The 25874-nt window shown below is 44.2% G+C and overlaps 1 protein-coding gene across 1 annotated transcript in view; it reads right to left on the reverse strand.

Moving 5' to 3' along the window:
* LOC128710152 (uncharacterized) overlaps positions 1–18485 on the reverse strand; it is a 32556-nt gene extending 14071 nt beyond the window's left edge. Inside the window, exon 1 of the mRNA XM_053805192.1 lies at positions 17834–18485. Within this exon, the coding sequence (XP_053661167.1) occupies positions 17834–18485 (652 nt within the window). The remainder of the gene's footprint in view (positions 1–17833) is intronic.
* Between the last annotated feature and the right edge of the window lie 7389 nt (positions 18486–25874).

Genomic DNA, 25874 nt, shown 5'->3' on the forward strand with positions numbered 1-25874 from the left:
GTACGCGAAGCAGCGAAGCAGAGCACTTACTCTGCACCGCTCGTTTCTGACCCATTCACCTTTCACTGCACTGGATTTTTACGACACACATCTTCCGTGAACGGCCGCCAGCAATGAAGCGAACAAATAGGATGAGTTCCTACTATCAAACAAAATACACAAACATTAGATCATCTTTGCGAATTTTGATCCACCTCCCGATTTGGTATGGATCAATGCATATTTGTTCAATCATTTGCACATCCAACCATTCCTTATATAGGGAAATCGAGATTTATCTTGCGCGACGCACCGATTCAGGTGGGGTAGAGATGTAACTGAGATCCCGCTTGCTTTGCAATGACCCATAACCTTACTGTAGCACTGCAATAGTTTTGAGATGTACGTTATAGCGCACTTGTTAACAATATTGGAGGTTGAATACATATCATTGCCAAATATGTTTCAACTCAACTCAATCACATCACAAACTAGCCGACGCATGAAGCGGATGGAGCGTGTCAAATAATAGTCATACTTCCACTACCACCCGACAGCTGGATGCTGGAGTTTCATCAACAAAGACGCCACATAATGCCCGATGCAGACCACTCTCATGCTATTTCGCCTACACTTAAGCACACAGCTAAGTAACATCTGGAGCAGACAACATAAAAGCCATCACCAAAGAAAAACGAGAGAGAGTGTGTGTTTGCGTGATGGAGTAGAATTGCAACACTTTTTTTGTGGTTTATTTTAATGCTCCCATGATTAGCGTGGAGTTCACCGAAGAAACTGACGTAATCGCTAGCATCGCGAGCAAAGGTCATGCTCGCTGGTGAGCTACTGGCCTGGAAGCGTATGGGTTTTCCGTTGGCTAGGGGTTAGATTTTAATGATGATTATAATGGTCCTAGCAATTTCGCTGCCATTCGCTGAACGAACGGGTTAGCTTAATTCGAAAGCACTGTTCAATTCCCGTTCTGTGCACATCATTCCCTGGTCGAAATGCAACCGACCCGAACAATAACAGACATTTATGACGTGCGAATGTAACAAAAGAAGAGTCCCGTAGCACTCGGGAGCAGCTACCAATGAGCGACTCTACACAAACTGAGGTGCAACACGGCTTTAGCATTCGTTAAGCATTCGACGAGTTCGCACGTGGGTGAAATACTACGTGCACTGCATTAAATGTTGCAATTAGCGTATTCGGACAACAAGTGGTTTTACCAACACTAACACCAGCGAACAGGAAGGAATACTCGTGGCCCAAGGGGCTTTGCTCCGTATACGGTAGGACATACACTCGAACTGCGGGTTTACGATCGAATCGATGATCCGTTCACGATCCCTACAAGCAGATGCATTTCATACATGGACAGGAATGCATCATTTCACAAAGAACATATGGCGACCGTGGAAAGTTGCCATCTCCGTAAGAATCCGGATGGCAAATTCGAAAGTACTTCACGGTGATCGACTGCAACGGGAGTTCAGGACGGCTGGCAAATGTGTTCCCCGTCGCGTAGGTTCGCTTCCATTATCACGCAACGTCATGCCACAACTGGAGGCGAGCTTAATTTGCATCACCATCCCAAAGCACTGCCCACACGCGCGCGTACACGAACGCAAACTTGCTTCGTCATAAACGTTTAACTCTTCAAGAATGTCACCTCCGCCAAGGTCGTACCGTGCGCGAAGAACCGTGGAGCATGAAGCGATCCAGCTGACTTAGCATTTCCATTGCTTGTGCCGTCACTTAATCGAACCACTTGTCCGACGCTTCCAATCACTGCTGCGACCGATCCGGGTTCGATGGTGCGTGAACGTGATGCAATTGACACCTACCGGAACACAATACGGGCCCGGTACTGTCACCCCGGATACGACACAACTCCGGCAATGTTATTCACGCCAAAGATCAATAGAAAAAATACACACCCACTTCCGACTCCCCCCCCAAAAACCAACATGACACCGTCAAGTCGAGTGGAAAGTGTGCCGAAAGTTCCCTCAACTTCCTTTTGACACTGTCTTGTCGGTACACGATGCTACACGTTTAGGCGTTGTCTTCTTACGGGGTGCTGTTAAAGTTGTTGTAATTGAAGTGAGTGGGGGTGAATCAGGAGGTTTTCTAAAGGGAGGAGAATTTTACCGAAAAAAAACACCAAGTAAACATTAGCTGTTATACACATATTTGCTCGACCCTGGCCTTAGCAAGATAAAGATACCTTTGCCCTTTGGATCTTTGGAACCCTTGGTCAACATATTTACAGTGTTTAACATTCACAGTCGCTTGGTACATACAATCCCGGTGGAAATACTAACCATTTCCACCCGTAACCAGTACCGATCGCCGTGGTGAACGATCGATGCAGGCGGACGAAATTATTAGTTCGCAATCGATAATCGTTCGTCCGATTCTTAGCCCCCAGCTGGTTGATCGTTCAACCATATCTCGGGGGACAGGTTTACATTGAGGTCGCGATACCGTGTCGATCCAACAAAAACTATGCTCGCTGTAGGGCATTGGCAAAACCATGAATGGAGCTAACAAGGTTAGTTCGCTAACGAACCAATAGGCGAAGATTTACCAGACGATGTTGGTGCTAGCGGCGGCGGGCGAACAAACACTGGAGAGCGAGATCGATAGAAATCGGCTCTGCGCACCACCACACCAAAACGGCGCGCTAAAACAGCATTATGGGAAAATAATTTTCAAGGGTTTTTAATGGCGCACATAAATTTGGTTTTAACGTCGTGCAAAACTGACGTCTTGTAAGGTATGTGTCGATGAGGGTTTACGATTTGATTTTAACCTTTGTGTTGATGTAAGTTTACAAATTATTTTGTTTGATAAGTGATTTCGGTAGAGTGGTTAGGGAGTGGTTTGGCGAAATTATTGGGTTAGAAGATATCTTTTCCGAAAGACATTTTCCATGTTATTCTGCTAATGTTTGCTTCTGCTAGATTGATTATTCCCCTGTGTACTTCAGAGCCCTCGAGATTCGTCTTCGTAAAAGGAAGGCAGGAGACCCGGCAAATATGTATTCTCTCCACCCAAAATTCCACACGTACACAAACATACACACAGACACTTGCAAACACAATCGGGCGACCAGCGGCCAAGAACCCATTTCCTCTATCTTATCGCGTGAATGGAATTCGCCACGAACGCATGCATTGAGCAGGGGCTGAGTGTACTCGTCGCCTTTATTAACTCATCGACCAAAAAGAACACAAGCTGCCAGCAACAGTTCCCCATTCGTCAGCGTGACGTTCAATATATGCAAGGGACACACTCATACGCTGCAGAATGGTCGACAATTGTAAACTTGTCAAACACGAACTCACTTAGAAAAAAAAAATCATATCCCATGCCCCGTGTCTCGCACGGAGAACCGCGTCACGATTATTTTGAGCAATCGATTCTACTTCTCCTTTTTTTCCAACATTCACTCAATGTGCTGTGCTGACGAAGCATCAACAATATCACGAAAGTAAACATAACACGTACCCTCTCCCCTGCCCTTTCACACGCACACACATGGCCCACAATCGGCCCAACCTTGCCCCATTCTGTGCCCCAGCCACGAACCCAACCCACACGTTAAACCGAACACATCAGCAGCAGCAGCAGCAGCAGCAATCTTTTAGTGTGCCTGTTCTTGCTCGAACCACGATCTTTCCCTTCAACGCAAAAGAAACACGCGCGCGCGATCTATCGCAGTCAACCTTCGTACTTCTTGTAGCACCACAAAGGAGCGACCCGAATGTGAAACGCACCACGCTCGTCGTACCGGGAGCGCTGGAAGATGGAGAATGGCAGCGACTGTACCACGACGGCCAGTCCAGAGTCGCGGCAGGCTGGTAGTACGATCACCACGACCACGGTGACTGATTTCGCGCCGCGGCGGTCGCGACTTGAAGCCATTATTTCACCGCACACAACTACTAGCGCAACCGTCCACACGATGACTTTACGACCGCCGTAAGCCCGTGCTAGCTTAGAGGCTCTCGCGTACGGCGCAAGATGACACGGGCCGCCCTCTGCTTGAAATGCACGCAACACAACAGTGAGCACGAGAGAATCTTTGCAACGCTAGCCCGCGGAGAGTGGCGAGCGACTAGAACTACAGTGCGTTGCACATAACAAAACATACGATTCCTCCGACATAAAATCATTCAACAACACCGAATTGTGAATGAAATGTTAGGTAGCTTTGGAATGATCATTGATTGTTCCCACTACAGCCCACCGTCTTACCATCAATGATCAATGAGCAAACTAGAAGAAAATACATTATTTATAGCATTTTGTCTTCATTATTTTCTTCGCGGTACATTAAATCTCTCGTCGGCTTAAAGCTTGAAGGTGCGCTAGTTCAAGAATTACACAAAAATTAACCAATCAACAGCAAATACACCTCCGGAGTAGAAAGTTAGAAGTGGTTTGTTGGAATTTCTTGAGGCTTTCATACTGAATTACCACATGTTAGTATCACTAGATCTATTGGCACTCTAATGAGAATTCCACAGTCAAGGGTATGCCAACTACAGCAAGTGATAGCATTTAACATAATGAAAAATCATAAAATGCACACACCAAAACCCTACCAATTTACAGAACTGAATAATAAATTCCAAACCGAATAATAACAGAATAAATTTAGGTAGAACTTAACAAACTAATTAAACATCCACTAGAATTGAATAGTACCATTTTTGAAACATTCAATAATTAAACCATCTTCTCGCGTTTTCATTTATTTCACAGCTCTTCCGAAGATAATTCGAAGTTCCCCAACAAAGTAACTACTAAAAACACCTCGTTGGTGTTGCTGTCTGTTGACTGAATTACTACCACTACCGTACTGCGCACAATAAACGCCTAAAGGTAGACTACGCGCAAAATACCTCAGAGGCCACGAAACGACGCCAGCTACAAATCGCGCTTGTGGCAGCGAAACCAACGAGCTGCTCAATTGTTGGATGGCTTTGATACATCAACAGTATATTATGCCTTCCTCATTTGCACCATCCATTCCGTCAGCTGATATGACAGCCGGTAAAATAGCAACTAAAAACGAATTAACTTCTTCCTTTCATTCGAAAAAGCCTATCCACATCTTGACCTATACATTGTGATGCTTTCCAGGTTGGTTTCCAATCCAACCCAACAGAGACGGTCTAACAAGTCGATGGCGCAAAAACAACGCTTTCCGTTGGTCACAGGTCGATAAAGATTCTACGGTGGAACTCGAATCGGTGACTTCAACTTGCATCAAAGCGCTTGCTAACGATCTCAAACGATGAAGTCATCATCAATCTTTGCCGGCAATGCCACTACAGAGTACAATTTGCTACACTCCCTTCCATTCTTCTCTCCAAAAGAAAAACCTCTTCTTCCTGATTTGCACACACACACACACACACAAACCCATGATCGTTACGAACTCCCCAAAAAGTCAACGGGTGCCGCCTGCTGCAAAATGTACACCACAGTCCAGCCGTGTGTAGATGATCGAAATCGTATCGTTGCTACAAAGCTGATGGGTTCCCGTTTCGTGACGTGACAAGCTAATGACAAGTTCCACGGCATCGAAACGCGCAACGAATAGCCGAGAGGAATTCCAGCCCACCTTAACCGATTAACGCGAGACGCTGCCGCGTGTTGTCTTTGTACCGTCTTGACCCCCCTCCGGACGCAGACCAAAATTCACGCAGCCGCACGGAGGACGCGAGATGAAACGACAGATCGAGGTTTTGACCCGTGGTACTGTTGGGAAGGATGTAACGGGATGGTCCCAAACCGGGCAGTATCTATCACATCCACTTGAACCTTACCGTTATAGGGCACTCAAAACAGAGTCAAAGCACGCTGCATGCCGGGTAGTTGGTTGTTATCGATGTTGGGGTTTAATTCACTTCTCCTAAGTCCCACAAGGATCACGACCGTTGTCAAGGAATTTCATGTTCAAAGTGCTGTTGATGAAAGGTCCATCTTTGAGGAGAACTTTGAGGAAATCTTCGACTAAATGTATTTTATTTAACAATTGTTAACTTTTGCTTAAAATTGAATAAGTCCAAAAAGCTCTTACTATATGCGCACTTATGTGTATTCAGTATCTCTAGATCTCTCACTGGCATTGGTTCATGTTTCCCACTATTCTCAGTTCTTGGTGCTTTCACTTTCACACAGTGACCCATCCACAAACCGTAAGCAGCTGCATTACATGAGCTTAAGCAACCACTGAACGATCGTTCACTCCATTCCGTATCTTGAATCAGCGACGATCGTCTGCATCGAGTGTAAAGGTAAACCCTTCTGCAAACGACGATCATGTCCTATCCTACGGGGGGAGACACACTTTCGCTCGAAGACGGATATAACGCTTTTACAATCGTAATGATCGTATAATCAAATCATAAAGATATTACATAATAAATTGCTTCATTCCTGCTGCTACGTGTCGGTATGGTAGCTAATGAAACCGATACATGTACAAATTTCTTTCAATTTACACTCCGTTTCGAACAAATCTTCTACGGACAACTCTATGCAGATAGCGCATGAGAGTTGCCATTCGACCTATCGACACCTGCACTCGAAGGCGGAGAGAAACTGTTAGCCAATCGTTTGTCACAAGCGAAGGGCTTACGGGAATGCACCAGCGTAAATGAGAATGTATGATGAATATTATCTATGACAACGATGATGTTACATCAAAATACATACCCACGGCGTTGAAAGGGAGGTTCATTTGTCATTGTTCCATTGCCCGGTGCATACACTCCATGAAGCATATGTTGATAATCATCAGCCGTACAGAAAAAGGATGCAATTTATAGTACTTACGAAGTAACATAAAACCCCCGACATAAACCGCAGGCTCGTGTGACTCTTCTCGCACCTTCTTCTTGCGGTCGTCATTCGCAAAAAAACATTACAAGGCCACCCCGCTGTACCGTTTTCACAAAAGTTTCACTTTCCTTTACCAATTTACAAACGAACCTCCTCCTTGTCAAGCCACCGGCAGAGCCGTAAGGTAATATATCCTGGCGTTTTGATCGCGGACAACAACAATTAACCCTCAAAATGAATAGGTTTCACATGCACTTGCGGAAGTCTCCAGTTCGTTGGCACTTTTTTTTTATTTTTAATTTTGAATTATTTCCATATTAACCCAACCAACGGACAGCACGCCAAGCATCCACACTATATCATGGTTCATAACGCTTGGGAGAAATCGTTCCATTTAGTCACTGTGCCGCCGAACGAAACTGACCGAAGCAATGGCAACGCGGGTAACAATCGGTTAACAAAATAACATACCTCTCTGAATTGAGGCTGGGAATTTAACAATTTCAGTCCCGTCTGGTGTTGCACACATATCCTCACCCGCAAAATAGGACGGAATGTGCATCATAACACAGGACCTGCCCTCGGTAAATCGTAACCGCAACTTTCTATTAACCATGCCCGGTAAGCCGATGATGATGAGATTGGTTGCCATTTCATTAGGAAAAGGTTTTACACCTAGCTTCCTGCAACCTGTACCTTTTTTTTCACCTCCCATTTCTAAATACGTTTCATAACGAGAGTTACACAAAAATGCTATCTCAAAGGTTATGCCGTTGGCTTTCGACACCTGTGTCTCCCCGGCGTGATTAGACCTGTCTGTCTCACCCACTTTCTTCCCACCGGGGAAGAAAAAGTTTCAATTTTGTCTCGGGTTTTAATCACAGCCCGTTTGCTAAACCTATTCGACGGTAATAAGCATGTTCGTATCCTTGTTGCTCGCCAGAACACACGGCCGACAAACCTTGCCGCCAAACGCTCCAAAGACACCCGAAGCACACTCTCTCTCTTTCTAGGGCGGGAGGGCAATAATTAAGGAATCGATGCTTAATTAATTATGATCCCGCTTTCGAGATCAGTCGTGTGATTGGAAAATTGCACCCCATTGGCATACTAAAACCATTAAAAGCCTCTCACTTCACTTCACACTGTACGCTGGTTGAAAACCGGATTGGAGTTTCCTGAACGATGATAAAACCAACTACCAACCAAGTTAGAGGTGATATTTTGAGCAGTTGCTTTAACGCTTCTTGTCACTACTAAGAAGCGACATGGAGTCGGAACAGTTCTCCCAAGGGAAACGATTATATTTTAGATAAAGTTTAATTTTTCTGTCAAAAAAGCGAGTGTTGTTGAAGTTAGACTCAAACTGAAGTTAGGAGAAATTAGAATGATTGCGTATAATAATTTTAATATACACGAACACATTCAAATACACTGTAATTCGTATTTATTACGGAGTATAAAACTTTCTTTGCAGTAAAGAACTAATCAAATATGAATTTAAAGATATGCTCCCAGAGCTACACGGCAGCAGTGTAATTCAGTTTTACATGTCTTATTCATCTATCTATAGATACCTCTATCGTGCTGTTGAATCAAAATAGGCACTTTGGTAGTGGCCAAGAATCTCAGTTCCCCATCAGTACAGCAATCTTTCCAATCTGATACATGAAACTTAATTCAATCCACGATCAAGTACATGCACTATACTACTGCTAAGGAGCAGATGAACGGAAGCACAGCCTCCAGTCAAATAATCGTTTGCCCCATATTATTTAACACCGGTATTACTTCTACACTCTCACTCACAGTGGACTTGGAGAGGCAGCGATGGTGTTGAAATCCCTGTAATTTCAACACTTGTTCCGATGTCCATCAGCAAGAGAAACTAATCTTGTGCGCCCCGGCACTGGGAGGGGGGGTGCGAAGGCTGTCCGCCTTCAGAACGTGCACGATGCAAATGGTAGATAGTTACATCGTTTGGCAGGCGCCTTTGGGCTGGATTTCCTGGGCTGTCTGGACCTCGTCTCCGGCGCATCCGTAGCGTTAAACGCATGAGAAACCAGAAGCCTGCCGTAACATAGGAAGCCACCCAAAACCAGACACAGCACCGGACGTTGGTGTGATGGTATTTAGATAAACCTTCCGCGGCAGGTCACGTCATTCGAAATGGAAAGCGCTACGAATCTTTCACGTTTGGACCGGAACCGAACAGGGAGAGGGGGCTAGGGCCTAAAAGGCAATACCGTTTAAGCGCAACGCTTAATAGAGTATACAGCGCTTCATAATTGCATGCTCGATTTCATACGTCAAGCAGTAGGCGCTGCAAACGGTTTACGACGATTCAATCGTACTGTTGCCTTTTTCGAACATCTCCCATACGCTGAAATGTTTCTGAGAGGGTTCTCTTTTTCCCTGTCCGGCCATAACCTATTCATATGTTTAAATCATTTGCCGATGTTTCATTACAAATTTTTCCCTTAAAATTCATTGGCAAACTTGAAGTTTAAAAGAAGATTTTTTCAAACAAATCGTACCAAAACCAAAACTATACCACAATAAGCCCGTTGCAAAAGCTTTTGCGTCACATTGAGTATCTCTCGTTTCTCGCTTTTGAGTCACACTTTTTTAGACGTTGGAGGCGTTTGCACAAACTTAACTTGCGTAGGTTTTTTTTTTTGGGAAGCATGGGGAGCATTACTAACGTGTGCCAGCGGACTACAGCATTTTTTTTTAAATACAAAAGAAAGCTCTTCCACACCCATTACTTCCTTGCGATGTGTAAGATAAACGGGGACGTGTAGGAGAAAATTTGCACCACTGACCGCCTACACACCTGAACCCGTGAATGGCGGGAAATTATCGTAAGGATACGAAAAGCAGCGGAGAAGGGTTAATTATGACTCCCTTTTGCAACAGGCCAGCTTCACCACTGGTGCCACACCCACCACCTGGAAGAGGCGCACACAAAACCGTACATCCGTGATGACATCTGCACGCGATGAGTTATGCATGCATGCGATGGCCCCCAGACGTACGTCAGCGAAGCGCACAATCAACCCACCGCCAGCGGTTCGCTTCGGTGTTTGCCGATTTCAGACTCATTCCATGCCACAAACGGACGGCATCCACAGCGCATCATCTCCACCACAACGTAACATCATTTTATTTTTATGTTTTGCTTTTTCAATTTTATTCCTTACTATCACGAATTGTGTGGAACGGCAAAAGGGCAGTTACGGCAGGACGGCGCATGATGGGCGCAAGCGGGGGACGGATGGGCAGGGAAAGTGAAAACGTAAAAGCGTTGCAAATTTATCGAAATGAACTTTTAATGAAGCGACGAAGAAGATTTTCGTACCAAGCGGACGGAAAACGGCACCGGGATTTGCAAACAGAAAAAAAAAACCACAAGATTTGCCTCATTTTCGCGCATCATTTTTGCGCTTTCCAGGGCACACGCACGCAGTACAGCGTAATCGCGAAGGAAAGTACTGTTGATAAACAATATTCAGTGTTTGCGTATCACTCGCGTACTGCAACTGTTTGCGGTAAAGGCAGCCAACGGGCAGATGGTGGAATTTTGTAACCTAACAGCACGAATGCGTTAGTCAATAGTTGCCGTACTTCCATGTACTTCAAACGACCAAACCTACATCTTCCATCCAAAAACCCGCTGTTTGTATAGGTGGATAATTAATTAAGCTGTTCCACAGTGCCACAAAAGTCCCAGTGTGTGATTTATGCGAGATCGTCTTTCTACGGAACACGTCAGTACGCATGGCTACGGCACATTGCTCACGACGATAGTTGGCAGTTAACCGGGGGGTAAGGCATGTATCTCCCGTTGACATATCCTTCCTTCCGTCGGGGAGCAATCGCTCCACAACACACTTTCTCCCACGACGCCCAAACCAACGTGTGTAACTCGGTAAAGCAACGGAATGCCATGTTCGTTCAAACCCCGGAACTGATGGCTTACCATCAATCAGAAACACAAACAACAGCCATGAAGAAAGTGACAAACAACCGTTTAGTAGGAAGGCAATGGAGAATCGCAAAAATGTCAGTAATCAACCGTCGCCCTCCGGTGAGAAAGTGTCAATCTGTGCGCCTTTTAGGAAAATTTAATCACACATTTGCATTTGGTCGTCGGTTCCCACGGGCAAAAGTTCGTTTAGTGGAGCTCCGGAAGATTTTTCCAATGCCAAATAACAAACACAGGTTGGATAATTATTTTTTCTTGGACACTACCTCATGAACATCACGCACCGAATTGAGACTGATCAGGAGATTTGTATCAACATCGTTTGTAAATAAAAATGTAGGAAGTCGAATAATCGAGGAATCTGTTCAACCTTGTCCATCCATTGCACTCCTCCTTATGGGAGATGAACAAAGCGAAGGCCAGAAGGTTGAGTCAGACAACAATGAGCCAAACCGTTGCTTCCGAACAACGTCTGAACTGCAGCGACAGTTCCATTCTTCCGTCTGCCCTGTTTGCGTTAGACCACCGCCAACGATTGCCAGTCCAGACGGCGACGTCTGAGCTTCACCCCCAGTAGCGTTGCAGAGCAGTAAGTCAACAACATTGCCCCATCACATGACACAAAAATGGTACGGGTAGCAGAATGAACTCTACTGACTTGCATCCTCATAAACACGATAATCATATACGGGACCTTAACACCTTAAAGGCTAAACCATCTGATGTTCAGGAACTCGGGAAGTAAGGAATTGTTTTCCTTAAAACTTTAAATGAAAGAAGCACGAAAAGATGTTATGGTAAACACTGACCACGCAATAAGAATAGGGAATCCTATCGAAACGAAAGATACTAGATACGGTTCAATAGTTCCTTCATCAAAAACCCCAATGATTACATCGGTACATACATTCTATGATGTCATTGAGCACGATTGAACAGGTAAGAAAGTCCTCCTAAATTAACAGATGCGCATGTTTCGGGTTTCATTCAAATCACGATACTTCCCAATCATTCAATTTTGCTTAAGCCAGCAAATTATCTGGTCCAGTTCACATCAAACATCACGCATGTGTCACTGTGCTGTTACTCATCACAGTTCCACGTGGGCCACAACCATTTCTCATCTCAGCCGGCACTGCCTACGACACGGCGTCGCTGCACAAAAACTTCACTTTCATTCTGACCTCACCGGAAGCACCGTTAGTTGGCCCGGAAAGTCACTCAGTCTGCGCACAATTACACACCCGTCTTCGACGGGCGGGGCGACGTAATTTGCAGACGGAAACGTGCACGAGAATAAGATGAGTGCTGCTGTACGGTTCAGCTACTCCTACACGTACTCGTCGGCGGCATCATCTAGACCGGGTGCACAGGCTAAGGTAGTAACGCTAGTCCCCCAGCTAATCCAATCTTTTCCATCTCTGCCATGGCCGGAGGCAAAAACCACGGGTGTGCAAAGGCAAAAACCACAAATTTGACGAACAGTGGAAATAAAAGTAACAGCAGACCGCGCCAAGGGATAGCTTGTTAGGTAGCGGCTCGAGGCAAAATCAAACATTGCTGATTACTGATCGTACGCCCATTTTTTTTTTTACATTTTTGACAAACACAGCAAAGTGTGCGGAATTTCGCAAAAGTGTGTTGCAACAGTATAAGGAGTGTCCTCGCACATTATATCCGCATTCGATTGAGGGATTGAGTATGATCGTGTCTAACTGATAGCGTAGTGTAAGATCGACGCAGCATACATTTATCAACTGTCGGGGGCTTTTTTGTTGCTGTAGTTCTGTTTCTCAAAACCCATCTTGGCGAGTTTGAGCAGAGCCGCCTCGCTTCCCACACCAGCTTGGAAAGCTTTCCAAACGCACCATTCCATCAGGTACCCATCGGTGGACCTCAATATTCCATTACGGATGTAGCACCACCGAAACCACGCGCTTCTTAGTTCCCGTTAAAATGGTTTTTCCTATTTTAGGTCATGGAGGGTTTACTGCTTTTTTTTTTAAGCTGTATTGTCTGCCAACTTTATTATCTAGCACCGAGTCGCTTCTTTGGGCGATCGGGGATAGCTCTGCAGAGATACTTTAAGCAGGAATTTGTTCATTTCTTCTTGATGGGTATTGTGAACTGAATACTTACAATTTTCTTACACTTTGTACGCTTATTTCAACATGATCCACAAAATAGGTGGATTGCAAAGAATAATTTTACATCCGTCCAGCTTTCAATACTGCACAGAATGGGATCTCAGCACAGTAATACATGCTATGTTTAAGCTGCAGTAGAATATGTTTTATGCAGAAATATATCACTCCGAATTTTTTATGAATTGCTTAAATTTTAATTTAAACAATTTTAAATCTTCGAAAATTTCAATCTCTTTATATTCGCAGCCACAGAAATCCAAGAAAACATAAATATTTGAACAGTTCATCGAACATTGATCAAATACACGCTGGCATCTTTAATCAGTTACGAGTGATGATCAGCATGAAAGTTCTGCCTCGCACATGGGAGGATCACATTGCTACCATGGTCATAAAAAGTTTGCATATCTTTTTTTTATCAGCATAAAATTCCCGTCTGATTCAGTTTACCGTAGCTCGGCCCTATCTTCTTCAAATCCAAAGAACATTGATTTTTTACCCAATAAACTTCACAACACTACATAGAAAAAACCTTGAAAGTAAAAACAGTTATGCTGCTCAAGACGAAATCAGGGCAAGGTTTTTGCCTTCAGCCGATTAGAGGGGCTCGTTGTAGAAGCACAGCACAGTTGAAACTAACCCTCGATGTGGAATCGTACAAAAATAGGTTGTGTTTTGGTTTAGCAAAACCACCAGAAACGGGCAAGCTAAATGAGGTGTTGAATAGAGTATCACCCAATTGGTTGCCTTTCCGTTCCTGTTCGTTCCATCTTGAATTGATTTCCCATTACGGTGGGTCCCGCTAGGCTGTAGCTTGGTCGGCGTTTCTAACCCTAGCACAATCAAACACTACCCCGTCCAACATTTAGGGAAATAAGCTGCACAAAAACAAAGGCAAAAGATGGGCATCGGCACCGTCTTTGCAACGTTAGCAAACGGTTCAATCTTTATTCCCAAATTCAAACGTTCGCACGTAATACCAAATGCTGTGAGAGGAAGAACACACAGCCTTTCAATAACGGTTACAATACGGGTGTTTGTTTTGGTTGAAAAGCAGCAAACACGCAACACGATGGTGTGCTCATGTGATATTCCCATGATTTGGATTTTTTATTATCGGTCGGAATCCCTTCGCCGAATTACCTTGGGCGAGTGGTGAAAAAAGCCTTGTGCCCAAGAGTGGTCCAAGTGAAATGAAAAATAAAGAGCTATAAACCTTCTTCCTACCCGCAATATATGGACCGATTTAATGCAGTACCACAGCATTGGAGTTTATCTTCATTATTTATGTACACACCACCAAGAATGAGTGCGAATCTAAGCGTTTTTTTGCTTTGTGCAGCGCTGCTCCCATCAAGCGGGATGCAAAATTCCCAGCTCACTCTGCCGGTACACGATCGCAAAGTCTTTCATTTTGTTCGCGTTTAGCACCATTAGACAGTCACACGTAAAGCTCTCGTACGGGGGTTTTCGTTTCGATTTTCCCATGCGATTACAATTACACCGATGCTCTCTGTGTGCAAACCAGCTTTGTAGTAAATAAATAAGATAATCGGTGCATTCAAACACCGATGCGCCCATTCACAACAAATTTTATGTTTGAGTAACATTTAGTTGTAACGCTATTAATCCAGATCAACGATCGACAGGACAGTCAAGCATTCTCGCAAATGTCCAACCGATCATAAAAAAAACAACATTGGAACTAAAACCAAGTCAAACATTGTTTATATTTTCCTTTCCACGATAAACGATACCTTAAGACCGAGCGTCATAAAACCCTTCTTCTGTGGCGCAACCAAGCAAATAGTGGAGCAGTGTAAAAAAAACAACAATGTAACAGCCCTTCAACAATCGTCTTTTAAATGACGTTAATTGCTGTTCTTATGCTGTGTGCCAGACGACTATTCTTTCTCTATCTCTTACGCACACACGCTCTCTATCTCTCTCTACTGCAGGTAGTGCACTATCATGCTGGATGTACCGGAAAACCAACATAAATATCATTTCGAAAGCTCTTGGGATACAGGTTTGTAAGTATCTCCCCCTGCAGATCATACCATAAATGTGCACCGTTGTGTAGACAGTAACCTCTTTTCCACGATCGAATGATCGTGTTCATCACAACGTATCAAAAATAGCCGTCCTGCTTGTTTGTTTGTGATGTTGGTTTTGTTTTCATCAATGTGTTGATTGGTTTTAAGTTGTTTAGCAGAGAGACCAAACAAATGTTTCATCCTTCATTCCAAGGAAGCTTTAAAGCTTTCAATAAGAGAACATTTTATTTCCGTCATGGAATTCCAATGGTTTATTCCATTTCGCTGCTTTTTCCTAACGAGCTGACTAATATCCCAATATAACTAGAAATATCTGTACATATCAGCTCGAAGCATAACTTTGTAACGATATTGGTTATTGTAACGTACTTGGCTATTATGCGAAACAGCTGTGACACCGATATATGCAATAATTACGACCATGGTACAACAGAAAAATTGTAAATGCGGTGGCAAAACTCATTCCAGCAGATAACGCGCCAAGAAGTGGCAGCTGCTGTGAGTTCAACGTACACATTGCTTCCACCAACGAAACGGAGTCAAAATTAGAGCAACATTCTTTGCAACGGGCTTCTTTCAAAAATAGGTCGTTTGTCATAATTAAAACATCATTTACGCTTCAAGCCATTTTCGACAAGCACTGTAGCCTATTTTTTTTGCTGGCAAAACACATGAAAAATGGTCCAAATCAGAGATCATGTGAAGCGCGCAAAAAAAAAATGCAACAACAAAAAAAACTTTATATCTTTCCCATTTAGCCGGCGTGATGGAATACTCGTTTTTTGATGGTATCGATGGGGAGTTTCAATCAATCATACACCAAATCTAATGAACCGTACGGATGGTTTAAAACACGATCAATACAATTTATCACGTTAATACGTCACGGTTAAATCGGGCATTCGCGCAAAAAGGATGCTTTCTGCGCTAAGCTGAGATTTGGCCATATTTGTTATACCAAATTTCGGCGGATTGGCAAAGTTTATAAGCAAAGGCAGAAATTATAAATTGAATTTTATATGTGTTACTGGCTGTATTTCCTTCCAAATCAAGGCTACCCCCGCTTTCCACATTTTCAATAGCAAAATTATTTTAAAAATCTAATAATTCCGTAAGAAGTTATTTTGATCTTTTTATAGTTGTCTTACTATTGCTCACAGAACAATTTATTTCTCACATCTTTATATTACCTTCACCGAGTACTTTTTTTGCCATTTGCCTTCTGAATCACCTTCAAAATTGCGGGGTTTGTGTCGGTTCAAAACTTACCTGGAAATAGAGAAAGAAACAAAAGTTAATACATCTTCAATACATACTCAAAATCATATCTCAACATCCAAGGGCCTTGATGGGCCTTGAGTGGTTAAATAACATTAGATCATTTTTGGCAATTTGCAGCATGTCCTTGAAATTGAAAATTATTGAATTTTCAAATTGGAACCCATTTATTGATGCAGTGTTACACACTCATTTGGAAAAAAAGACTGCGAACCCATTTTAATGGTACACAACGATGTCGAAGCAGTACACACAATGCATACAATTCACTCATCGTCGCAATGGGCGATTTTCTCTACCCATCAGGCACGAAAATGGCAACAAGGCGAAAGCCAACATCAACGATGCCCGAAAGGCGTGAAAGTGATGTCCAGACGAAGAAGACATCGACATCTTCGCTACGCGCACGTCCAAATGACAGAACTCGCTTATTTTAAAAGCGACAAAACCAGTCAATTGAACGCTCCATAAACGCCTCGGGCACAAGCGATAGGAGTTGGCAAACAAAAATACACCTTCTGCTAACAGCCAGTTGGACCTGGACCAGTTGTCCTACCCATGCGCTCAGATATCGTCAAATCCGGAAACAAACATTTAACTTAAAGCATTGCGCATCGAGAGGGAGAGACATGTGCGCCCAATGATGCACATCAGAAAAAAGAAACTTTGCCCAGCCCGCACCAGACATCGCACCATACTGAGGACTGATACCGAACGCAGACGTCAGCTATACAATTCCCACCCTGAAGAAATCGTTCAGATGGGGGGATGCGCAATTTTAAAGGTAGTAACATCTGCTTGTTATCGATGCTCGTGTACCATTACCAGTGAACCAGTAATCTTGAACATCCGGAAACGAATTCCGATCACAACTTGCACCGTACACAGAGCAGCATACAAATGGAGCCATAAAATGAATATTGCTAATTATAATAGACAATACTGGCTGGGGATGGCTCCATGCAATTTTAAAATATAATCATACTTAAGTTGATATTCATGTCGGATCAGTTGATGCACATTCCATTCCAATGAAATCCGTCGCTAGTCAGAAGGCAGAGGCAAACAATTGTCTGCTTTCCTCCGGATTGTTTTGAATCATTTAAATAATGCAGACATTAAACAAACCAACGTCGATCAAACACGATCACGATACGATCGCCACAACAGATATGATCGAAATCGCTCAGCGGTTACGATATTTCATCTCGAGACCAAGTTTTCTTTTACCGCCAGTAAAGTCGTAAAGATTGTCGTAAGACAAAACAACAGCAAGTATGGAGCATATGATGCAAAATGAGGTCGGCCGCCGGACATTTGAAGAATGTTTTTATGACCATTAGCCAGCATTCCACCTCCAACCAACTTCGCAACAATGGGCATAATGTTTCGGTTAATCAAATCCATGTTTCCTAACATTCGAGAAATTTCCCGGCCGTGAATTGGGCTACGGAAGTCATGAACAAAACAAACTATGAATGAAAATGTCCTCCCAACACACACAACCCTGCACTTACATTGCCAAACGTTATGAGATCCCCGTGGACTGTCCTCCAGGATTTTAATGTCGAAATCGTACGCGGCAAGATCCTTGCGCAGATTTAGCGCCTTGTCCGACGTTAAGGCACAGGCTGGCAGCAAGAACAAACTGTCGAACTCGTAAATGTCTCGTATCTTGGGGTTTACGCTAGCTGTGCTTACACCGTAGCCACCGTTGCTATTGCTATAGTAGAGACTCCCGCCGTTCGTTATGATCGAACATCCACTTCCCGTTCCGGTCCACGAGGCCGCTCCGGTGGGACGATTCACCTGTGCACCACCACCACCACCAACGCCACCGAACGGTCCTACGCCTGTCCCACCATTGGATACAAAGCTCCCGCTTTGAGGATTCCAATGGCCCGGGTGCAGATGCTTGGCCTCTTGGTGCTGCTCGTGCTCGCCAGCAGTGGATAATTGATTTCGGCTTCGAATGATACGATTGTTGTTGGCCGAAGTCGTGGCTACCAACGGTGCCGAGGTAACCGAACTGGCACTGGATGCACCGTTCTGGAGACTGTGCAGCTGATGGTGCTGTTTGTGGTGCTGGTGTTGATGCGGTTGATGATGGTGATGGTGATGATGAGCACTTGGGTGGCTTGAAACACTCGGACGTTTCACTGATATCATAGCTCTGGCAGTCCAGGGGGCGGTGCCACGGTTCGGTTTTATCTTATCGATGACCAATCAAACACGTCCCACTAACGCACCCTTCTATACGCATTCGCGCGGCGTCGTCTGCCACAGCTTGCATGCACGAAAGCCACTACCGAACCAAACAGCAGGTTCACTTTACGAACGTACCATACGTTGAGCAGTCGTCCACGGCAAGGACGTTGAGGAATCTCTCGTGTTATCCGTTGTCAAGCACAAGAACACCGATATATCACTATAAAACCATCACAGAAGCAGGAAGGTCTGTTTGCACAGCTGAAATCTCAAACGTTTTCCTTATCACAGACATTAAACTATCAGCTACACGGTACGATTCATCGTTAGGCAAGCAGTTTCCGGAACACTCTGCTCTGATTCTTCAACTATCGATCATTTTCTTCTGTTGCATAGTAAAACGAACAAATAACAGATTAAATACATAGAACACTTTACGTTTGGAAGCAGTAACACTCAGTTGGATATCGAACTGTCCTTTATCACGCAATTGTCGTAAAGAGTTTACCAAAAAAAAAATCCTCTAATTAACGCACGCTTGGAAATTTTACAACAAATAACTGAAACGACGACGAAATACCATTCCAATTAAAGAAATAATAACAGAGACCTCTTTGAAGTACCCATCTTTTGTTACTAATTTTATTTGACAGTTATAATTGCACCTTCAGCAAATGAACACACGCACCCGCAATAACTCGTACAAAACTATTCCCAACTCCAAATCGAACACGATACCGCCGCATGTTGCGTGCCAGATGTTTTTGGGTGGTCAAAACCACGCCATGCAAACAACGGCACCACGAAGAACTTGGCTGTGGTACTGTATAATTTATGACTAATGAATATACTGGCAGGTCTCCGCAACAATACACCAACCCAGTCGGTGTCAGATTTACCACGGCGGCATCGTTACCCCGAAAAAGAACTCCAAAACAGCGGGAAAACATGGTTTATTAAGCATGATCGCTGCTTCGATTTCCGATCATAATTTAACCTTTTTAGTGTGTATCGTTTTTTTTAGAGTTTTAGAGATTTTAGAGTCTTAGAGCAAATACAGATGCTCAAGATGCCATAGAACGACAAGGAATTCTAATCAGCATAGATATTTACGATAAACTTTTTAGCAAAGATGATGCGTAATTCAACATGTCTCTTGAATTATTTTGTAGTATTGATCAAAACTGTAGATAACGATGTAACTGCTGTCAAACCTCACGAGATCTACGATCAAATGATCCCCAGTGATTCCATTTTTGCACCAGCAAAACAGTAATGATCGCACAGTGGCCCAACGGCGGTCACACATTTCGTAGTGTACCAAATGTTTGCTCAATTTCAGCTTTCCTGTTTACGCCTTTGACAAATGAGAGCGAAAAGAAGACACAGCCACAGGGACACGTGGCGCATGATTTCACAACTTCACCAACACTCCCTGACGTCAAACTCGCATAAAACATCAGCTCGCCGGTGCGATGACCGCTCAATGGAACGATTCACACCACAGCAAACGGTCAATCTTTTGGGGGCGATCGATCGATTGGCAAGCCGTGATTGCGAACACAAAACACAGCCGCAATCCCATCAGCCCGGAGAGTGAGAGTGGCTCAATCAAAATCATTAAGAAAGCAGATCAATGAGGTATCAACGACAGGGAAAACATAATTATACGAGTGTGCGGCAAACATATTAAAGCAAAACAAAGGCATGAGAACCGACACGTATCTTCGAGCTTCCAAATGGAAAATTTGTACAAAACAACCACCAAAAAAAGCAACCCGATGCCCCAATATCCATTTATTTCCCCCGATTCTACTCGCCACCACAACAACACAACATTTATAACGGAGGGCCCTTCTCAAGCACGCAACGATACGGATCGTGAGGTACCGTTTTGAAAACGGAGCGCTCCAGAATGGTTCCAAACACCACAACACGGTGCACTTCAAACTGTTTTAGTAAATATTTGACGTTCGCAGAAAGTATAACACGTACATCGCGAAAGCGTACCTGGCAACAGTTGAAGACGATCAATATCTAGCACACGACTTCATAATTGAACCGTGTTGGCTTCCGTTTAACATTCTTAGAGCGCTGGCCATCTGTTGGGAGCTATCTATCGATGCGTCAAAAAAGTACTACCGCAAAAAGGAGAGCGCACTTTGCCGCTTTAACTTCATCAAGATTTGATTTTGAATTTAACAGCAATCGTCCAAGCTAAAACATAATAAACAACGCTACCTACGATTTCTTATCGTACGTACTATGATCAAAATCGACCCAGCACGTTGACCGATCTCCACTTCTCATTACATCGTTTTGTGCGCATTTTAACTGCACTCAGAACGCGGTTCGCGCGACCATGACCACGTCTCGCACTTTCACTTTCATCGTGCAGGAAAAGCGAAATAAACAATCAACACAAAAAGGTAATCAATTTCCCGACCCATGCACTTGACTTCCATGCTGCCACGGCAAATGCGGAGCATAAGCACAAAGACACATGGAAAACGTTACCACTTTCTAGGTGAACTTCGGCGAAAGCGGTACAACGTAGACCACACCCGATCATTGTTAAGGTTGTCGATCATTTTCACGGGTCACTAAGGGGGATTTTTTGTTTGCTGCAGGGTGCTATTTTACGGTGGCAACACGACCACAAGACTATACTGACCACACAAGCCATGCTCTAGCGGGTCACCGAGGGCCGCACAAGTAACTTGGTGAAACTGTAGAAAATTAGTTTTCCCGTTCTTCGCGCAGGAAAAAAAATCCCAGCTGCTCAATGTGATGGATTACACTACACACAACGGTGGCTTTGTGCTGCGGAACAACGATTTCATTCCACTTTCAACGATATGCAGCGATCATGCACTTGCACCCAAATGATACACACCGCCGTCGTCAGCGTACCTTCTGTGCACCCGGGTACTGGGGGGCTTTTTTACCAAGTGTCCTGATACGACCATGTTTGCGCACGATTGCATGGTATGGTAGCTGCCATGGTGTTAATCTACATCATACTCGGCCTAATAGCGCTTTTACCCACATGGACATGGATTATGCTTTTCCTCGGAGCACCTTGTGGTGGAGCTCGGTCAAAGTGAAGAGTGAGTGTTTCCCGAAGTGTATGTATGTACACTCGCCAGAAAGAAAAAATCTATTATGTTCCATCGATTCATTCCTCTTTCGATCGATGACAATTGTAGTCGAACTTCGATGGAATTGCGCATTACTGAACCATACGATCCGAAATCATTAGATCATGAGTCCGAAAGGTGTACAGCTTCTGTGAAGCTGAGCAGGAAAAGCTCCGACCCGGAGGCTAACGAACACAACTACCGTAAAAAGAAACACGATAGAGACGTTGAAAGTGATTTAAGCTCATAATAAATATTAAGTGAATGGAGTGTGGCTGCATACCCTAAGGCACAACGTGAGCTACTCACGCCTGACTCACTGTCGTCAGGTGGTCCACATGGAGGAGGACTAGCTGAGAGACCGTAGCGAAACTCCTGCAGGGCACCTGCAATCCACACAGACGGCAAAGACTTCTCCAAACAGATAGCAGATCTGTTTTGCAACCGTGCAAATCTAAAAGCTGGTAATTATCATGGGGAATTGTTTAATGAACATATACATCTGTGCTGTGATACATAAACGATCACAGACAAAGAACTCCGGTAGAACCGGAACACACAGAACTTTTGTCGAGCACCTACAGAGCAGATACAACCCTAGCAAGATAGCGGTCAAGTGAGCATTCGATTGGCTTACAGCCTCAATCAGTCAGTAGCATTAACTCCATCACACACCGCATCACCACAGAATGGATTGGCCTCATCTCATGTCTGCCTAGGCGTTTGCCTACAGTGAGTCTAGCGCTATCGGCTCCTTACTTCGTTGTTGTTTTGCGTATCATTTGTGTTTCACTTTTGATCGATGTGTATCGATATGCATACGGAGCCGAGGCGATGCACTTTCACTTTTTTCTAACCGAGACTCTCACAGACCGATCTTCGCCTTCCTGCTTTGGCATCATCCATCTAGGTCAAAACCGAAGCGGTTGCCTACCATGCAGCGAGGAATCTGCACTCGCACCAGCACTCTCACTGCACCTCGGATTAGTTTCCCCTCGGTAAGTGCCATGGGTTTTGCAGCCTAATCCAACCGTCAGGCTGCGTGTACGAGAATACTGCGCGAACTAAGCGCAATTGTTGTGTTCTGCATGATCTCAACCAGCTTCCCAATTTTCCGTTTGCTCTCGCGCATAAACAATTTCACGCCACGGCCTGTCTCGCCTAACAGCAGCTTATTTGAGCTACTTAGCACCCTGCGCTTGAGGTTTGAATTTTGGACTTTACCATCTGCAATTTTCTCCAAAGCGTGCGGTATGAACCAACAACAGCAACAAGCTATCGGAATCAAGCTGGCAAAATGATTTCGTGGCAGCCAATGGTAAATGGAGGCTTTGCAGACTTTGTGTGTGCTCCCTGGTGATAAACGATTACACCAACGCCAATTTACACCCGTTCGGCTGGACTCAATCATGTTGCTCGGTTCACCAACGGCAGGAAGCTGTAGCTAATACTATTCTCACGATTTGATAATTTATTGATTATTCCGAACCAATTTTCAATAGCGACGGTGGCTGTTTTGCTTTCTTCGTGATTCAACTGTATCTTTCGTACTGATGGAGAAGAAGTTTAAGCTCTTTGTTCGTTTGTTAATGCACCTCCCAACTCGCAATAAAGAAACCTTTTTCGATTGCTTTGGTGCACTAACGTGCGAACGAATATCACTTTCCTTAGTACCGTTTATCGCTCACGTACGTCGCTTATCTTAATGGTGATTAACACATCAGTAAAAAAAAAAACAACTCGTATCTACTCAAGTTCTAACACATGTTTTCCACCGCCGTTTTAATCAAAGCAACACAATTCCACAATTTTCTTCAACACGATTTTCACTTTCCATTCCGTCTGGGTGAAGTATTTTCACAAACGCCACAACCCAGTCAGTGCCCAGCGGAGCAAAACCAATTGAGTAAAAAGCATGAAAATGTACACACAAAAGCTATCCTCACGTCGCTCGACGCACACGCACTCGATTATTGGGAAATATTTTTATACCGAATTTCCAAAAACTGAATTCCATGCCTTGCCACAACACAGCGCGGCCGGCAAACTGCGTCGTCGTCGGCTGCGATCCGAAACGCAATAAAGCATCGTTTTGTTTTCACGAGCTGCGCAAGAGGAAGATGTTCCGCCGTTCCCGTTCCGTTTTCCGTGCGCATGTGGGTGTGTGTGTTCAGTCCGTGAGCCCCCTCGTGCGCTCGTATAAACAAACAACCAAACACAACAAAACCAACCCGCCCGGTGCGGCGGTGGGAAGCGATCCGATCTTGCGATAATGTAAAACGGTTTAACTAGAGCAAGTCAGTCACAATTAGATGTGGTCATCATCATCTGCGGCACAACCATCGCCGGGCAGTCGAGACGTCTTTTAGTTTTCTTTGTTGATGTCCTCTCGGTGCGCTTGCAGTACCACACCCATCTTCACAACTCGATCGAATCTCTCGTGTCGGGTGGATTTAGCCGGTTCGATAATTCAATGCGTGATACGCTTTGGAGGAATCTTTCTTTTCCATCCATACACGGTACGGAGTTTCACTGTAAACGCGCCATACTGCTCGTTTCATTAATGCTCCATTAAAAAAAAAAACCTGGTGGCATTTTAACTCTCGGGAGATTTGAACGAATGGCACAAGATCACCAATAAAATCAAACATTGCCGACGCCCGCATCATGCTCCAGATAAAGGGAACAAATCAATTCCCGGCCTCGTCGACCTCGTCTCGACCAACTTTCGCTCCCATCCAACTCCAATGAACTCTTTCATGTAGTCAAGCTGCTCCTAGCTGCACAGAAAGATAGCTGCGAATGTCTGCCATCCGATCGAAACAATCCAAATAAATTAATGTCCCATGGAAGCTCGAGTTTGACGGCTTGTAACTTGACAGTTCAAACCATTTAGTTCGATCGCTGGTAACGGACTCGTGAATCGATTTTCAATTTTGTCAATTAGTGCAGTGACCCGATTCCACCCAGACTACTCTACTTTACTGTAATCTTTCTAGCATACGGTTAATTGTCAATTGATAGCTTCGAGCAGGTTAGTTCTATTTATCTGCCATGAAAAAAAAAAACACACCGAGAAGGGCGACCCCTAACAGAACGGGACGTTATCCAATTAGGGTCCCGAAAATAAGCATGCCGGTACGTGTCGGTAATGTGCTAAAGTGCCAGAGTACACCAGCGCTCACACGAGGAACTGCTCACCATTCGTAGTGCACGAATTGGCAAATCCTCCCGAGACGTTAGCACACCACCGGTAACACCGGTAACCTATGGCACGTCGCGTTCCCGTCATGTGTCGCCGAGCTAAAGCTAGATAATCTTTACATAATCCGAATGGATCATTTTTGTGCCTGGATGACCTCACAACAAACACTTCCCTTCGAACCCAGAGCCACAGCCTTATGTCACGAACCAAACACAGCAGCAGAATGGTTTCTGCCAAGACAAGTTCCAGAGGACATTGTCGATACCTTGGAGGGGGCGAGTTTGCTTCTAGCGACCAAGACCAAGCTTCCAAACCAAGAGGTGTCGCAGATTAGGCGCTCTAGGTCATTCGCTACCACCGAATAGCAGCAGCAGAAGCTGAACAAGAAAGGAAAAATTAACTCTTGATCGTTACCTAATATTCTTTTCGTCCCTCTTTACAGCCCGTACCTTTCATTCGCCAATTGCCATTAGTGTCAGTATCAGATCCATCAAGTAAATGGCAAGTTTGTGCTTCAAGAAGTAACAAAAGCTCATCGCCCACCTCGCTCGATTAGCCCCCAGAGACACCGTTCACCACAAAGGCAAAAACCAATCAGAATGTAATCAACAAATCCAATTTTCTGCCAATACCAGATGATTAATTTCAATTACAATAACCATTGAACACGAAGCGCAGTGCAATCAACCGAGTACTGTGTGCTGTTGCATAAACAGCGTTGGCGATCTTTAATTCTAGCATTCCGTAACCGAAAAGATCACAAACGAAAATGGGGAAATTAATCGATATTTGCTGTATTCCGGGCTTTTCACGTTCAAAAATGCTAAGTCCAATGTACTGACATTACACCAGGCAATAAACATTTTAGCACCTAAATGCGCCAATTCTGTAAAGAATTATTTTCATTTCATTTGTTGAACAATCGGAAGGTTGGGAACTTCACTTAATTCAGCAGGAGCACAACGCCCGACAGTGGCGAACAAACGTACCGTAGTTCAGTATTGG

This window comes from Anopheles marshallii, chromosome 2 (genome assembly GCF_943734725.1).
Source record: "Anopheles marshallii chromosome 2, idAnoMarsDA_429_01, whole genome shotgun sequence".
Taxonomy (NCBI): Eukaryota; Metazoa; Arthropoda; class Insecta; order Diptera; family Culicidae; genus Anopheles; species Anopheles marshallii.